Raw genomic sequence first — 18,693 nt, 5'->3', positions numbered from 1 at the left:
GATAGAACCAGGGCCCCCTGCACTGGGAGCATGGCACCCCAGCCACTGGGCCACCAGGGAAGTCCCAAGGCTTCCATTATGGCTTTGTTTGCAGCACATCCAAGATGTTCAAGGGAAGAGTTTGCATTCCTTCCTGTGATCGCTCAAATGAGAAAATAGCCCCACATGCCAGCTTTTCTTGTTCTGATTTCATCGGGGGAGTCCCAGAGACAGAGCATTGGAATGTGATAACAAAGGAAGGTGTTGACCTGGAGAAGAAAGATGAATGTGATTCAGAAATTTGGGAAGATGGGGACAAACAAGTGATTTGTGTTAGTTGCTCAGTCGTGTCTGAATCTTCGTGACCCCATGGATTGCAGCACACCAGGCTCCTGTCCTCCATCATCTCCTGGACTTTGCTCAAACCCATGTCCATTGAGTCAGTGATGCCATTTAGCCATCTCATCCTCTGTCGCCCCCTTCTCCTGTCTTCAATCTTTCCCAGCATCAGGGGCTTTCTAATGAGTCGGCTCTTCGAATCTGGTGGCCACAGTACTGGAGCTTCATCAGTCCTTCTAATGAATATTCAGGATTGATTTCCTTTAGGATTGACTGGTTTGATCTCTCTGCAGTCCAAGGGATTCTCAGGAGTCTTCTCCAACATCACAGTTCAAAAGCATCAATTCTTTGGAGTTCAGCCTTCTGTATGGTCCAACTCTCACATCCATACATGACTACTAGAAAAACCATAGTTTTGACTAGATGGACCTTTGGTGGCAAAGTAACATCTCTGCTTTTTAATATGCTGTCTAGGTTTGTCATAGCTTTTCTTCCAAGGAGCAAGCATCTTTTAATTTCGTGGCTGCAGTCATCATCTGCAGTGATTTTGGAACCCAAGAAAATAAAGGCTGTCACTGTTTCCATGGTTTCCCCATCTCTCTGTTAGTAGACAGAAGCAAAACAGTGACATCCCAAGGTGAGGACTTTCTCCGAGGTCTACCCTAGACAGCTGGCTGCCTGATAAGGCTGCTTCCTTCAAATATCGATACCCCAGAAATCAAAGTGATCACCATATGCTGGGAGATTTGGAAGATGTCAGGACTACGTAAGTGTTTCTTTAGGCACCAGGTCTTTCATGCCTGGTGCACCTGGGATGTTTCCAGTGATTCTACTGTATCTTCCTTCCTGTCTCTCCACGCACTCAGCATTTCTCTGTCAAAGGCAGCAAACCCAGCTGTCTGGATTGAGCTTGAACCATTGCACCCCTGAAAAGACTGCATCAACACAAACTTCTTTCTCAGCATCATTTTCATCATTTGTTTGTGACAGCTTGTACATAAGTTGGAATCATCTTCTTTTGAGTCTTCTATCCCCAGTGTCTGAGGATTAATTTTTTAGACCACAATCAAAATCAGGAGCTTAACTTAGCTAAGACTTCACAATCAAATGTTCTTCTTGGTCAAGGACCACAAAAAGTTGAAGACTCTTCTGATCAAACCCTCAGCTCTGTGCATATCTAACCATCTTACAGGGGAGATGCCTTCACCTAAGAGACTGTCACTGTAACTGTGAAAGATACAGGGAACTTGACTCACTGCAATGAGAAATCTGGCAACATCTACATCTTTTAAGGAAGTCCTTGGCTGCGGAATGGTGACTGCCTTGGCAGAATTGGAGGAGTATAGTGGTGACACCCACTCACCTCCCACTTCACTTCTGTGGCAATGGGAATCCATGGGACTAAGATCAGAGACATTTACCGCTCATAACATTCTGGGAAGAATGTTTCTTACACTGATGGCCAAGGTCATTAATGTCCACACGATATGATGTTAAAATGCATTATTTTATGAGTTTTGTACGAGTATATTTGGAAAGTGACATGAAGGAAATGGCAACCCACTCCAGTATTCTTGCCTGGAGACTCCCAGGGACGGAGGAGCCTGTTGAGTGCCGTCTATGGGGTCGCACAGAGTCGGACACGGCTGATGCGACTTAGCAGCAGCAGCAGCAGCAATGCAAAGCAAACCTTTGTTGTTGTTTAGTTGCCCAGTTGTGTCCAACTCTTTTGCAACCCCATGGATTGGGATTTTCCAGGCAATACTGGAGTGGGTTGCCATTTTGTTCTCCAGAGCATCTTCCTGACCCAAGGGACCAAACTTTCATCTCCTGCTGCTTCTACTGTGTTGTAGGCAAATTCTTTACCACTGAGCCACTGGGGAAAAAGCAAGCATAGACAACGGCAATGCCAACAGTTCTTGCGGGGACTACTGGGAGTCTCGTGGCCCATGAGGGCCCCTGAATTGATAAAAAAGAGAGCTTCTATGCTCCCCCAAATCTTGTCACTTCACGGGAGTTTTCTTATTGCTCTTCCACCTCAGAGTTTTACACCTTCTATTCCCTCTGCCTGGATGCTCTTCCCCCAAATATCCTCCCAGTCCACTCTCTGGCTCCAGGCTGACTTCTGCTCACGTACCTGAGCAGAAAATAATGCACCCCATCACTCTCACGCCCTACCTCAGCTCTTCTCCAGAGCAGTTAAAACTGACTTTATATACTACACACTTATTTTTTATTTACTAGCTGTCTTCTCTAGTAAAATCAGAGGCAGACTTCTCTTACGGCCCAGTGGTAAAGAATTCACCTGCTAATGCAAGAGACACAAGTTTGATCCTTGGTCTGGGAAGATCCCACAAGCCACGGAGCAACTAAGCCTGTGTGCCACAACTACTGAGCCCAGGTTCCCTACAGTCCGCGCTTCACCACAGGAGAGGCCACCACAGGGAGAAGTGCAGTGCAACTAGAGAGCAGCCCCCACTCGCCACAGCTGGAGCAAGCCCGTGCACAGCAATGAAGATCCAGCCCAGCCCAACATAAGTAAATAAATAAGACACAGGGGACGTAAAAGGCTTAAAAATGTTTGCTGGTTAATAGAACAAAAAATCATTAAAAAAAAAAGTGAAAGGCATGTACGCTCCATGGCTTTTTTATTTCTCTTTCCCTGCTGGATCTGCAGAGGTTAACAGTATCTGGCACATAGTAGATGCTTAGCAAGTATCTGTTGCATGAATAAATGAAAGTGAAAGTGTTAGTTTCTCAGTAGTGTCACACTCTTTGCAATCCCATGGACGTGTAGCCCACCAGGCTCTTCTGTCCAGGGAATGCTCCAGGCAAGAATACTGGAGTGGGTTTTCATGCCCTTTGAGTACAAAATGCTTTCTACCAGTTTTCAGAGCTCCGCGCCGTATCTCAAAAATCTGACAAATGCACTCTTCACCTTTTGTAAATCCTATTCACATGGGGCTGTCACTACTCTTATTTAAACAGGACTCCAGGATCTAGGTGAGGCATTTAATCAAACACAAATAGTTGAAAATGAAGGGAGCAAAGATCTGAGAATGGAGGAAGGGGTAGACATGAGAATTTTCTGCCCTTTTGACTTATTTTCTTCATTCATGTGAGACGTCTGTTATTAATCTTATTGCTTAATACTTCTGCTTTCTAACTGCTTTGCATCTGCCAAGAAAGACATTCAAGAGAATCACATCTCCGCTTCTCCCCTTCACATTCCTTGCTCTCAATATAAAACTTGCTCATTGCCTCTTCACCTCTGATTTAAAGGCTTCTTCAATGGCTACACGTTAGACTGGCAAATTACACTTTTTACTATGATAAAATATAAAAGAGGCACCCTCCCTCCTTGGTGGTTAAGCTTGGGTCAAGGAGTGGCAAAGAACAGCCCTTTAATGTTCATTCCATTCATTCCCAAGAAGCCTCTCCCTTCTCACTCAGATAATACAGTATTTCTTTGCAGGCTTTGTCCTAAAACAAAGCTCTAAATGTTTTGATTTGAAATCCATGTCTAACCTGTTTTTCATTAACTACCTGCAGAAGACCATCTGTGTTACTGTCTGAGTGTCAATATTTACCTAAAGAAGTTTCGGGAAACATGGTTTGATACATACACCAGACAGAAAGTCGCAATCATGTTGAAAGTACCTACTCAGGCAGGATGGCTTTACTGCCTGAGATGTGAGAAGTCCGTTTCCATAAAAACAGTTAGAAAGCTAGATCATCCAGCCCTGAGATGAAGTAAACAATAGGGACACCAGAGAAGAAATTCAGCACACACACGTGTGTGTAACACAGGTGTTCTCCTTTCACCCGGTTTCAGTTTGCATGGTCAGGAAGAGCAAACACATAGGGAAGAAAGGTCTAGTTGGAAGTGCCCACAAAAGCAAGAAATATGAAAGCGGATGGGGCTCTTATGAATCCTTTGTGTGTGTGCTCAGTCACGTCTGACTCTTTGGGACCACATGGACTATAGCCTGCCAGGCTCCTCTGTCCATAGCATTTTCCTGGCAAGAGTACAGGAGCGGGTTGCCATTTCCTCCTCCAGGGGATCTTCCTGACCCAGGGATCGAGCTTGTGTCTCCTGTGTCCTTTGCCTGGCAGGCAGATTCTTTACCATGGAGCTATTGGGAAAGCCCGTGAATCCTTTGCACCCAGGACCAAAAATGTCCAAATGCCCAGGGCTGATGTTATCCATGGGGTGGAATTTAAGGCACTGCCTTCCCCAAATGCCCTCCACACTAGCACACTGTACCTTTCCTGTGAGCTCTGCCATTATTGTCCTTTCTTAATAGTCAAGGCTATGGTTTTTCCAGTGGTCATATATGGATGTGAGAGTTGGACTGTGAAGAAAGCCGAGCGCTGAAGAAGTGATGCTTTTGAGCTGTGGTGTTGGAGAAGACTCTAGAGAGTCCCTTGGACTGCAAGGAGATCCAACCAGTCCATCCTAAAGGAGATCAGTCCGGGGTGTTCATTGAAGGACTGATGCTGAAGCTGAAACTCCAATACTTTGGCCACCGCATGCAAAGAGTTGACTCATTGGAAAAGACCCTGATGCTTGGAGGGATTGGAGGCAGGAGGAGAAGGGGACGACAGAGGATGAGATGGCTGGATGGCATCACTGACTCGATGGACATGAGTTTGAGCGAACTCTGGGAGTTGCTGATGGACAGGGAGGCCTGGCGAGCTGCGATTCATTGGGGTCGCAAAGAGTCGGACACAACTGAGCGACTGAACCGACCTGAACTAAGAGTTACACACTGGGAACATTGTATATTCCTCTGTCAAACTGCAACAATCTTGTTCCCAGGAAAAACAGGAAGGGTGGGGTGGGAAGGGAAGCTGTGCTCTCTAACTCACTATGGACACATAGGATGGGTTAGCTTCTCCTACCAGCAAGTTTCCACTTTAGATAAATGTTCCCCTACCTTTCCACCATCAAGCATCCCTTTTTGAATTTCTTCTCCATGGACCCCATGTTTTGAGTGACTCTGCCTGCCAATCTGGGGCTATTATAAAACATTAACTCACTTCCTCCAGTCTTATCTGTGATTAAAGATATGACTTCCAATCAGAGCTTCTGATCAGCTTAAGATAACCAGTGCCATTTCCATAAAAATGGCAGTAATACGTTTACAGGAATATGATGTTTTAGACACTTCACTCATCCTCGATGTATATATATATGGTTTGGTAAAGATATAGCTGATGTTTGTCCTGGATTCCAGCCACAGAGCTTGAAAACCATTGAGGGACTTCCCTGGTAGTCGAGGTTGGGAATCTACCCTGCCAAAGCCGGGAACCTGGGTTTGATCCCAGCTCCGGGAAGATTACACATGCCGAGTGGCAACCAAACTCATGTGCTGCAACTACAGAAACCTGTGTGTCCTAGAGCCGGTACTCTGCAATGAGAAGCCACCGCAGTGAGGAGCCTGCAGTGCACTGCAACAAAGAGCAGCCCAGGCTCGCCACAACTAGAGAAAGGCGCTTGCAGCAACGAAGGCCCAGCACAGCCAAAAAATCAATTAATAAATAATTAAAAATCCATTGGGATTTCCTGAGTGATGGGAGTGTCTTTGTTAGGCTACTGAGGTAACTCAAGGAAGGCCCTAAGATACTGAAACATCAGCCTGGTCATGTGATTAGAAGGTTGGCACTTTGGGAGGGGAAGGAGACTGGAGACCAAGTTCAGTTGTGGCCACTGATTTCATCAATCCTGGCTATGCAATGAAACTCCAGTGAAAGCTCTGGACGTCAAGGCTCAGAGGTGCTGGTGAACCCACCGATGTGCAGGGAAGGTGAGGGGCCCAGACTCCATGGGAAGAGGTGAGGAAGCTCTGCATCCAGAGCCCTCCCAGACTTTGCTCTATGTGTAGGTTTTACAGTAAAATTGCAGTCCGAAATACACTTTCAGTGAATTCTGTGAGGTGTTCTAGAGAATTACTGAACAGGGTCATGGACACCCTCTAATGTGTAGCCCCTGGATCAGAACAGCAAGTGGCTCAGAGACTTGCAGCTCCTGTCTGAAGTCAGAACAGAGCTCTTAAACCTGTGGCATGTGTGCTTAGCCATGTCTGACTCTTTGTGATCTCATGGACTGTAGCCCGCCAGGCTCTTCTGTCCATGGGATTCTCCAGGCAAGAATACTGGAGTGAGTTGCCATACCCTCCTCCAGGGGATCTTCCCAACCCAGGGATCGAACCTGCATCTCTTTGGTCTCTTGCATAGTGGGTTCTTTACCACTAGCGCCACCTGGCTCATCCAAAGGGTAGTTAAACCATGAAAGCAGCAAGTACCTAGTTCAATGGACTCTACTGTAAACTGTCCAGCCATGACCCCAGTTCTCCTTTTCATGACTAAAGTGGTTAAAAGGCAAACTCTTGAATATGACCATGAGCAGAGACTTTGTCTCTTGCTATGTCTATTTCCTCCTCTGTAAAAGGAGTATAATAATAGTACGTATATCCTCTAAGCTTTGAAAGCATTAGATCAGTTCATGTGAAGCCTGAACCTGGCATGTAGTGAGTACTCAGTGGATGTTGTAATCATTATCATTTCAGTATAGTAATTTTTTTCTAAAAACATATTCCTTCATAACTAATATCCCTGCAGCTGTTCTAGTAAGGAAGATTCTGCCTGTTTCCTGGACCTGATTTATTATAAATTGATAGCATCCTCCTGCCCATCGGAATGATTCTGAGCCATCTGAAACCAATGGATTTTCCCCAAATAGATGCTCTCTGACCACACCTATTTTAGTATTTTCTTCTGTCCATGGAGAATCCCATGGACAGAGGAGCCTGGCAGGCTACAGTCCATAGGGCCTCACAGAGTCGGATATGACTGAAGTGACTTAGCACACATGCACACACCCTTTGGATGAACTTCTTTATATTTAACAGAAGTTATATTTTTATAAAATTTCTTCTATACCTTGGTGTCAGAGCTGCCCTATGTTCCTCTTCCTTATTTTGCAAACTAAAGTTTGGAATGGGGAAAGGAGAGTATATAGCAAGTTCAGGGGTAACAAGAGCTCCTGATGATTATAGTGATTATGAGCTAATGTAGAAAAATCTTAGTAGCATAAGAAAAATACCAATTGGAGAGTTCAAACAAAGTGACCTGCATTCATCAATGTTCTGTAAAAGAAAGTTAGAAACTGACCAAGGAGCAAAGAGCTCAGCGTATTCTCAGGAGAAACCCAGCCCTATAGAGGTGCATATAGGAAAAATACAGCTATGGCATCTTAATAAAAATGCTCCAAGACATTCTAATTCATGGACTGCCTGAGTGCTTGCTATAGATGTAAAGGCAACATATGACGAGAGATCTTAAGTTCAAAGAGTGCAAACCGATAGGACACCAGGTCCTCTAATCTGGGGTGAAGTAGCAGAAGCCAAGCCTGAACAGAGGTACCTAGGTTTCCCTTGTTAACTGAATGTAGAGCATCGTTATGAAACCTTCCATAAGCCAAAATGGTGTAAAGCCAAGGGTCTCCCCAGCTTTTTGAAAGTTCACTTTAAACCACTTCTGTTTTAAAAAAGACCTACATTAAATATGCAGCCATGAAATTAAAAGGTGTTTCTCCTTGGAAAGAAAGCTATGACAAACCTACACTGCATATTAAAAAGCGAGACATCATTTTGCTGACAAAGGTCTGTACAAAGCTATGGTTTATCCAGTAGTTAGGTACAGATGTGAGGGCTGGACCATAAAGAAGGCTGAGCACCAAAGAATTGGTGCTTTCCAGTTGTGGTGCTGGAGAAGACTCTTGAGAGTCCCTTGGACTGTAAGGAGATCAAACCTGTCAGTCCTAAAGGAAATGAACCCTGAATATTCATTGGAATGACTGACGCTGAAGCTCCAATACTTTGCACCCGATGTGAAGAGCTGACTCATTGGGAAAGACCTTGATGCTGGGAATGATTGAAGGCAAAAGGAGAAGGATGAGATAGTTAGCATCACTGACTCAATGGACGTGAATCTGAGCAAACTCTGGGAGATAGTGGAGAACAGAGGAGCCTGGATACTGCAGCCCATGGATTCACAGAGTTGGACATGACTTAGTGACTGAACAACAAACAACACATTAATATAGTGACAGCACAAAAGCAAAAATCCCCTTCGGATTTCTTTCAAAAACAGGTATAATCATACCACATCTTTATTGCAATTCATTGTGCTTCGCACATCGTGCATTTTTACAAATTAAAGGTTTGTGACGACCCTGCATCAAACAAGTACATCGGCACCACTTTTTCCAGCCTCATTTGCTCACTGAATGTCTCTGCATCACATTTTGGTAATTTCAGCAATATTGTAAACTTTTTCATTATTGCTATATTTGTTATGGTGATCTGTGCTCAGCAATTACTGGTGTTATTATCACAAAAAAAAATTATGACTCTCTGAAGGCTTCAATGATGATTAGCATTTTTTTTAGCAATAAAGCATTTTCAAATTAAGGTATATACATTCCTTCTTTAGACAACACTATTGTACACAATAGACTACAGTATAAGTTTTTTTTCTGGTTATAATTTCCATGTTGTACAGTATATCCTTTATAGCTTATTTTATACCTAAGAGCTTGTGAAGTGAAAATCGCTCAGTGGTGTCAATTCTTTGTGACCCCATGGACTATACTATCCATGTTGCTGCAAATGGCACAATTTCATTCTTTTTTTTTTAACCGTACGCAGGTCAGGAAGCAGCAGTTAGAACTGGCCATGGGACAATAGACTGGAAATTTTCCAAATTGGAAAAGGAGTACGTCAAGGCTGTATATTGTCATTCTGCTTATTTAACTTCTATGCAGAGCACATCATGAGAAACGCTGGACTGGAAGAAACACAAGCTGGAATCAAGATTGCCAGGAGAAATATCAATCACCTCAGATATGCAGATGACACTATCCTTATGGCAGAAAGTGAAGAGGAACTAAAAAGCCTCTTGATGAAAGTGAAAGAGGAGAGTGAAAAAGTTGGCCTAAAGCTCAACATTCAGAAAACGAAGATCATGGCATCCGGTCCCATCACTTCATGGGAAATAGATGGGGAAACAGTGGAAACAGTGTCAGACTTTATTTTGGGGGGCTCCAAAATCACTGCAGATGGTGACTGCAGCCATGAAATTAAAAGATGCTTACTCCTTGGAAGAAAAGTTATGACCAACCTAGACAGTATATTCAAAAGCAGAGACATTACTTTGCTGACTAAGGTCCGTCTAGTCAAGGCTATGGCTTTTCCTGTGGTCATGTATGGATGTGAGAGTTGGACTGTGAAGAAGGCTGAGCGCTAAAGAATTGATGCTTTTGAACTGTGGTGTTGGAGAAGACTCTTGAGAGTCCTTTGGACTGCAAGGAGATCCAACCAGTCCATTCTGAAGGAGATCAGCCCTGGGTGTTCTTTGGAAGGAATGATGCTAAAGCTGAAACTCCAGTACTTTGGCCACCTCATGAGAAGAGTTGACTCATTGGTAAAGACTTTGATGCTGGGAGGGATTGGGGGCAGGAGGAGAAGGGGACGACAGAAGATGAGATGGCTGAATGGCATCACTGACTCAATGAATGTGAGTCTGAGTGAACTCCGGGAGTTGGTGATGGACAGGGAGGCCTGGCGTGCTGCGATTCATGGGGTCGCAAAGAGTCGGACATGACTGAGTGACTGAACTGAACTGAACTGAACTATTTCCTTGGCTGTCTACCTATTTACACCACATCTTCCTTATCCATTCATCTGTTGATGGCTTAGATTGTTTCTGTATCTTTGCAATTATAAATAATGCTTCTATGAACGTTGGGATACATGTATATTTTCAAATTAGTGTTTTTGTCTTCTTCAGATATATACTCAGGAGCAGAACTCCTGGGTCATATGGTAGCTCTATTTTTAGTTTTTTGACACACCTACCTACTGTTTTCCACATTGGCTGCATCAATTTACATTCCTACCAACAGTGTACAAGGGTTCCCTTTTGTCCACATCCTCACCAATATTTGTTATTTGTATTCTGTTTAATGACAACCATTCTGATAGGTATGAGATGATATCTTATTGTGGTTTTAATTTGCATTTCTCTCACGACTAATGATGCTGAGCATCTTTTCATGTGCCTCCTCGCTATCTGCATGTCCTCTTTAAAAAGATGTCTATTTGGCTCATGACAGAGGACCCTGGCGAGCTATAGTCCATGGTGCTGCAAAGAGCCAGTCGTGACAGAGCATACGTGTGCACACACGCATACTCATTTTTAAATTGGCCTGTCTGCTTTATTGATGTCGAGTTATGTCTGTTGATATGTTTTGAAAATTAACTCCTTATTGGTCATCTCATTAGCCAATATTTTCTCTCATTTCAATAGGTTGCCTTTTCATGTCATTGATGGTTTCCTTTGCTGTGCAAAATCCTAAATCTAATTAGGTTTCACTTGTTTATTTCTGTTTCTATTTCCTTTGCTTTAGGAGACAGATCCAAAAAAACATTGCTACAGATTTATATCACAGAGTATTCTATCAATGTTTTCTACTAGGAGTTTCATGGTTTCCAAAATCTAACATGCACTGGGAAACCAGAAAATTCATGTGACTTGCTTTCTTATGACATTCGCTTTATTGCTTTATTGCGGTTCCAGGTTGGTCTGGAACCAACCTGCAATATGGCCAATGTGTGCCTGTACCAGCGTAGGTCTTTCATAAAAGCAAAGTGATGCAATGTAAACTTTCGAGAAGTGAGGTTACCATATTCAAGAATTCTAAACAAAGGAAATAGCAAAGCAACATCTGAAACAATGGGAGGGTTACAACACTCCTAGACAGAATATACAGTCTTAAGAAACCAGCCAATCTTTCATCTTCAACGATAATGTACTGAAATTGCAACCGAAATCTGCCCTCTTGATCTTATCACTCCAATAAACTGACCACACTCTGGTAACCACAAACAACCAACAGTTTTGTAGAAAAGTACAGGCTCATTGCTCATTTATGTTTGGGTGGGTATGTGCTTTTGTGTGTAAGAGGGAAAAGAGAACAGAAAAACTTAGCGATAAGAGTATTTACAGAAATCTGACAGCTTTTTAAAAATTGTGATTTAAAAAAAAGCATAACATAAAATTTACCACGTTAAACATTTTTAAGTGTACAGTTCAGTAGTGGTGAGAATATCCACATTGCTGTGAAACAGATCTCCAGAATTTAACTTCTTCATTGTACGGAACTAAACCTCGATCTCCATCAGGCAACAAATCATCTTTTCTCCCTCTCCCCAGACCTTGGCAACCACCATTTTATTTTCTGCTTTCACGAATTAATTTGACTACTTCAGATATCTCATTATAAACGGGATCAATCACACAGTATATTGTCTTCTTATTATTGGCTTACTTCTCTTAGCGTTATGTCCCAAGGGTTCATCTATGTTGTAGCATATATCAAAATTTCCCTCCTTTTAGAAGCTAAATAGTATTCCACTATATGCACATTCCACATTTTGTCTATCCATTCATCCATCGTTGAACACTGGGATTGCTTCCAGCTTTTAGTTACTGTGAATAAAGTTTCTATGAACCTTAAGTGTGTAAGTATCTCTTGAAGATCCTGCTTTCAATTCTTCGGATATATACCCAGAAATGGGATTGCGGGATCATATGGTAGTTCTATTTTTTTAAATTTATTATTATTTATTTATTGGTTGTACCTTGTGAGATGCAGGATCCTAGTCCCCCGACTGGAGAAGGCAATGGCACCCCACTCCAGTACTCTTGTCTGAAAAATCCCATAGACAGAGAAGCTAATGGGCTGCAGTCCATGGGGTCACTAACAGTCGGACACGATTGAGCAATCTCACCTTTCACTTTTCACTTTCATGCATTGGAGAAGGAAATGGCAACCTACTCCAGTGTTCTTGCCTGGGGAATCCCAGGGACGGGGTAGCCTGGTGGGCTGCCGTCTATGGGGTTGCACAGAGTCGGACACGACTGAAGTGACTTAGCAGAGGCAGCAGCAGCAGTCCCCTGACTGGGGATCAAACCCAGACTTGCCCTGGCAGTGAAAGTTAAAGTATTAGTTACTCAACTGTGTCCAACTCTCTGTGACCCCATGGACTATAGCCCACCAGGCTCCTCTTTCCATGGAATTCTCCAGGCAAGAACACTGGAGTGGGTTGCCATTCCCTTCTCCAAGGGATCTTCCCAACCCAGGAATTGAACCTGGGTCTCCTGCACTGCAGATTCTTTGTTGTCTGAGTCACCAGGGGAGTGGGGAGCCCCAACCACTGGACACCAGGGAAGTCCTGGCAGTTCTATTTTTAATTTTTTGAGGAACCATCATACAGTTTTCCACAGTAGCTCTGAGTTGTTTTTAATATTTGCTCTCATACATCTCACTCATAAATGCTAATTTTTTTGAGAGAGGAGGAAAACAGGAAAGAAAAAGCAAGGCAGTGGGACCCCTCTCGGGCTAGAGCCTCTTTCTTCACTGAACCCCTCAATTCTCCACCCACAGCATAGCTTCCCTTTTCTGTTCCCTTCCCTTCTTTCCTGTCACTGGATGCCCAACCCTCCCATTCCCTTGTGGTAAGCAGAACCATGGCTCCCAAATAAAATGTCCACACAGTAATCCTTGGACCCTGCAAATGTCATGTTACATGACTGAAGAAGTTTGCAAATGTAATTAAGGTTCCAGACCTTAAAACAGAAATTAGGGACTTTCCTGGTGGTCCAATATTAGGACTCTGAGCTTCCACTGCTGGGGACAGGGGTTCCATCTCTGGTCAGGGAACTAAGATCTCACATGCCACTCACACAGCCAAAAAAAGTACAAATTAAAAAAAAAATCAAAATGGAGAAATTATCCTGGATTATCCGGGTGTGGCCCCAGAAGGGCAAGCTAGAGAGAATGCAAAGCACAACACGGATTGCATGCACTATAGCTGCTCCAAGATGAAGAGGCCACGCGCAAGGATTAGCAGTGGCCTCCAGGAGATAAGGACAGCTCCTGCTGACAGCCAGCGAGGAATTCAGTCTCACAACTGCAAGGGTCTGAATTTTGCCAACAACTCAGGTGGAGAAGTGGTAAAGAATTTGCCTGCCAATGCAGGAGATGCAAGAGACTCAGGTTTAATCCCTGGGTCAGGATGATGTCCTGGAGGAGGAAATGGCAACCCACTCCAGTGGGTTTTCACTTTCTTTGCCTGGAAAATTCCATGGACAGGGAGCTTGGTGGGCTGCAATCCATGGGGTCACAAAGAGTTGGACACACCCAAGCATGCACTTATATAAATAAGCTCAGAGGCGGATTCTTCCCAAAGTCTCCAGAAAGGAAGGCAGCCCTGCCAAGTCCTTGATCTTAGTGCCAGGAGACCCATTTTGGGCTCTAATGAATTTAAGCTGCTAAATGTGTGGTGACTGCTTATGAAAGCAGAAGGAAATGAATACACCCTTTCTCCTACATACCTGGGTCTCTCCCAGACCTTCAGAAAATGTGCCATGACTTTGAAGGTGTGTCAATGGGAGAGCCAGACCAACTAAATCATTAGTGTCAATAAACCAATGGACAAGGGCTAGAGGGAGACTAATTTTTTGGAGAGATGAAATTTTTTTTTGCATCAGACTCTACTAGAAAGAACCCACCTGGCAATGCAAGTAGATGTAAGAGGCGTGGGTTTGATCCCTAGGCTGGGAAGATCTCCTGGAGGAGGGCACGGCAAACTACTCCAGTATTCCTGTGTGGAGAATCCCACGAACAGAGGAGTCCAGTGGTGACTTCAAAGCTGGGCATGAAATATTTATCAGTGTATCACTGATGACTGTAGCCTGCTTGGCGGGCTTCAGTCCTTGAAATCGCTAAGAGCTGGACCCAACTGAGTGACTAACCACACACACACACACATCACTGATGACAATAATGGGCAAATTTAAAATTAAGACATGATTTGAATTCAAGTGATTATTTCTGATTTATACTAGAAAATTATAATCAAATGACACTGAATTTAGGGTTGTATGACTTTTGGCAGAAACCTGGATAATCCCATGGACTGAGGAGCCTGGCAGGCTACTGTCCAAAGGATTGCACTGAGTCGGACATGACTGAAGTAATTAGCATAACTAGATAGCCATAATGAAGTGCTGTGTTAGTAGCTCAGTAGTGTCTGATTCTGAGACCACATGGCCCACCAGGCTCGTATGTCCATAGGATTCTCCAGGCAAAGATACTGGGTTGCCCTTTCCTGCTCCAGGCGATCTTCCTGACCCAGGGGTCGAACCAGGGTCTCCTGCATTGCGGGCAGATTCTTTATTGTCTGAACCACCAAGGAAGCTCTAGAGAGCCATAATAGCCACAGGAATTTCAGATCTGGAAAGCAGAAGATCAGCCTACTGACCAGTGACGGGGAATCATGTGGCACCAAGCAAAGCCTCATGAAGATACATCTCCTACCAAGTGTACCAAGGCCTGCTCACATCTCCCTTGTAGTTACCCTCGAAGCCTCTCTGCCCCTCACCTATAAAATAGGATGCATTTTCATCATTAAAAAATATCAGAGCACAGAAGGTGATGCATTAAAAATAGTCTCTATGTATATATTTTTTCTTTTCTTTTTTTCTCTAAAACAGAATCACTCTGTCCATACTATTCTATAACTTGATTTTTCTATTTATTAATATATATTTGGACACTTTCTCATATCAATATAGACACAGCTGACCCTCTTTTTCTCATTTTTAAGTGATGACATAAAAATGGCTACAAGTTACAACTGAGTAATACCATACCCCACAGATGGCCACTTCTGCTGTCTGCATATTTTCATTAGTATAAATGAATGTCCATCAGCCTATATTTTTTCAACCTTATGCAACTATTGAGAAATGCTGGGCTGGAGGAAGCACAAGCTGGAATCAAGATTGCCGGGAGAAATAGCAATAACCTCAGATATGCAGATGACACCATCCTTATGGCAGAGAGTGAAGAGGCTAAAAAGCCTCTTGATGAAAGTGAAAGAGAAGAGTGAAAAGTTGGCTTAAAGCTCAACATTCAGAAAATGAAGATCATGGCATCTGGTCCCATCACTTCATGGCAAATAGATGGGGAAACAGTGGAAACAGTGTCAGACTTAATTTTTTGGGGCTCCGAAACCACTGCAGATGGTGATCGCAGCCATGAAATTAAAAGACACAGCCATGAAATTAAAAGATGCTTACTCCTTGGAAGGAAAGTTATGACCAAGCTAGATAGCATATTCAAAAGCAGAGACATTACTTTGCCAAAAAAGGTCCGTCTAGTCAAGGCTATGGTTTTTCCAGTGGTCATGTATGGATGTGAGAGTTGGACTATAAAGAAAGATGAGCGCCAAAGAATTGATGCTTTTGAACTGTGGTGTTGGAGAAGACTCTTGAGAGTCCTTTGGACTGCAAGGAGATCCAACCAGTCCATTCTAAAAGAGGTCAGTCCTAGGTATTCTTTGGAAGGACTGATGCTAAAGCTGAAACTCCAGTACTTTGGCCACCTCATGCAAAGAGCTGACTCACTGGAAAAGACTTTGATGCTGGGAGGGATTGAGGGCAGGAGGAGAAGGGGACGACAGAGGATGAGATGGCCGGATGGCATCACTGACTCGATGGATGTGAGTTTGAGTGAACTCTGGGAGTTGGTGACGGACAGGGAGTCCTGGCATGCTGCAATTCATGGGGTCGCAAAGAGTCAGACACGACTGAGCACCTGAACTAACTGAACTGACTATGCAAGTATTATTTGTATGATAAATACCTAGAAGTGGAATTACTGGGTTACAGGGGGTGTGCATTTAGACACTGATAGATATTGCCAAAATACCATCCCGAAAGAGTGCCAAGTTTATTTTTCCATAAACAGAATATGAGAGTGCCTCTCAGCCCACATCCTCTGCAACACTGGTCTTTGTACATTTTTTTCACCTTTACCAATACTTAGATAGAAATGATATCTCATTGTGTTATTTACATTTCCTTATTTCTCAGTGATGTATAGCATCTTTTTATATATTCGTTTTGCATGTTATTTGTAATTCTTTTCATATTCTATTCATGTCCCTCAAAAGCTTTTTCATCAAGTTCACTTTTCGTATTGATTTATTCAAGCTATTTTTATGTTAATGAAATGAATCTTTTGTTGAATGTGCTGCAAATGCTTTTCCCCTGTGGGTTCCCTTCTGACTCCACTAATAGTATTGCTTGCTGTCATAAATTATAAATTTGTATGTAGTTAAATAGATCGATATTTTTCTTTTAGGCTTTTGGTTTGTATTATGGTTGTAACTGCTTTTCCCACTCCAAGATAATTTTTTAAATTTACCCATATTTTGTCTCTTTCATTTCAATATTTTATCCATCTGGATAAAATATCTGAAATTTAGTTTCATGAAAGAGGAGAGATGGAATACAGATTTACCTTTCTCTTCAAATAGCTAGACGTTTTCATAATATATTAGATAAGCCTTCTCCTCTCTGATATAAACTGTCTTTTCTTATAATAAATTCCCACATCACGTAATTTATTCTGTTATTGACCTCTCTATTTTGGCATCAGTACAAATTATTTTAACTAAGTACCTTTACAATACATTTTAATATTTTCTTACTTTTAGACATCCTCTAGCTTTGAGGGCATGTTAATTTTTCACAGGAACTTTTTATCGAATTTCAACTTTTTATTAACATTTTGATCTTCTGTATTTTGATTTGATTCAGATAAGTTACTGTTACTAAGGCTTGATTTTTACTTACCCAGATAGATGCCATGATAGCCCACCTTTCTCTTGAGTTGAGATCACACTAACCTATTAAAAGAAAAATAAAGCACTGAATGGTATCAACCTGGGATTCAGAGCACAATAATCTCAGTCTAATCCTTAAACCCAGAAAACAGAAGCCAATATTCAAAGAGAAACCAACTCAGGAAGAAGACTTGTCTCTAATATCAAGTACCCCATTTGCTAAACAAATATTTGCTGATAATTAGCTACAAGGGACTGTGATAGACCCGTGTGTGTCTGTTTGTGTTCAGACATGTCCAACTCTTTTTTGACCCTATGGACTGTAGCCCACCAGGCTCCTCTGTCCGTGGAATTCCCCAGCAATAATATTGGAGCAGGTTGCCATTTCCTTCCTACTCCAGGGGATCTTCCTGACCAAGGAATTGAATCTGCATCTCTTGTGTTTTGTGCATTGGCAGACAGATTCTTTACCACTAGCATCACCTGTAAAGTCCTGTGCTAGACCTGTGAAGGTTTCAAAGCAAGAGAGAAGAAAAAAAATCTCTCTATTCAAAAAGTTTGCAAATATGTTTACTGGAAAGCATAGGTTTACAAGAAAGATAAGTCGCTCAGTCGTGTTTGACTCTTTGTGATCTCATGGACTGTAGCCACAGGCTCCTCTGTCCATGGGATTCTCCACACAAGAATACCAGAGTGGGTTGCCATTTCCTTCTCCAAGGGATCTTCCCAACCCAGGGTTCAAACCTGGGTCTCCTGCACTGCAGGCAGACTCTTTACCATCAGAGTCACCAGGGGAGCCTCCCACCATCACAGGGAACAAAAACCTGTCCCCTCTTCTCCAATTTTTAACTAGCTTCAGTTTGAATCCTTGTGTTTCTGAAATCTCCATTTACATTTTACAAGGCTCCAAGTCTACAGCCTTTTATAAACAAACATGCTTGCTTTTTGAGGAAGGTCCATATCTTGGTAGAGCCTGTAGGTATAAAGGGGTATTTCTTTGACAGAGTCCTGACTGGGAATCCAGTCACACTGTCATATGTAGACATTGTTCAAACGTGCTGGCAAATATCCAGGGTTGACTTAGAAATAAAAGTTGCTCCCACTCTTCCCCGGAACAAAATATTCTAAATATTCAGTGATAGCCCACAGTAAAGTACAACAGGAAATGACACTATTAGTCCCTAGAAACATTTAGCCTCAATATTCTCAGAATCACTTACGGAAGGGCAGTTGACTCTCTAGTTATGACAGCTAATGTTACATCCCTCTAAACATACAGTGGATTCAAAATATCATTAGTTCTGGTTTTGCCCCTTAAAGCTAGACACAATCTCTTTGAGCCTCAGTTTCCTCATTTGTAAAAAGGGGGAGAGGATGGCCACTGCTGGCATTAAATGAAATTGTATGTGTTAATAATATTAGCAAATGTTTTGAGTTTCTACTATGTTGCAGATAATACAAAAACACGATATGGTCAATTCTGAAAGGCTAGAGATTTTTGTCATGTCTGTTCACTGGGGCACAGAAGTACTAAAAAAATGCTATGGAATGAATAAATATTTCAATATAAGCCTCACAATGATCCAGGAGAGCCGAGTATCATTTATAACAT

General features: G+C 42.6%; 1 protein-coding gene across 2 annotated transcripts in view; it reads right to left on the bottom strand.

Annotated features, from left to right (window-relative positions):
• The window catches only part of ANXA3 (annexin A3), a 74,528-nt gene that overhangs the window by 52,326 nt on the left and 3,509 nt on the right, over window positions 1-18,693 (bottom strand). For both annotated transcript variants that reach the window (XM_052642069.1, XM_052642068.1), the window contains exon 2: window positions 17,092-17,144. In XM_052642069.1, coding sequence (XP_052498029.1) covers window positions 17,092-17,106 — 15 coding nt within the window. In that variant the 5' untranslated portion in view covers window positions 17,107-17,144. The remainder of the gene's footprint in view (window positions 1-17,091; window positions 17,145-18,693) is intronic.

This window comes from Budorcas taxicolor, chromosome 6 (assembly GCF_023091745.1).
Source record: "Budorcas taxicolor isolate Tak-1 chromosome 6, Takin1.1, whole genome shotgun sequence".
NCBI classification, from domain to species: domain Eukaryota; kingdom Metazoa; phylum Chordata; class Mammalia; order Artiodactyla; family Bovidae; genus Budorcas; species Budorcas taxicolor.
The sequence above is the reverse complement of the archived record's forward strand: the minus strand, read 5'-3'. Positions and strand labels throughout refer to the sequence as shown.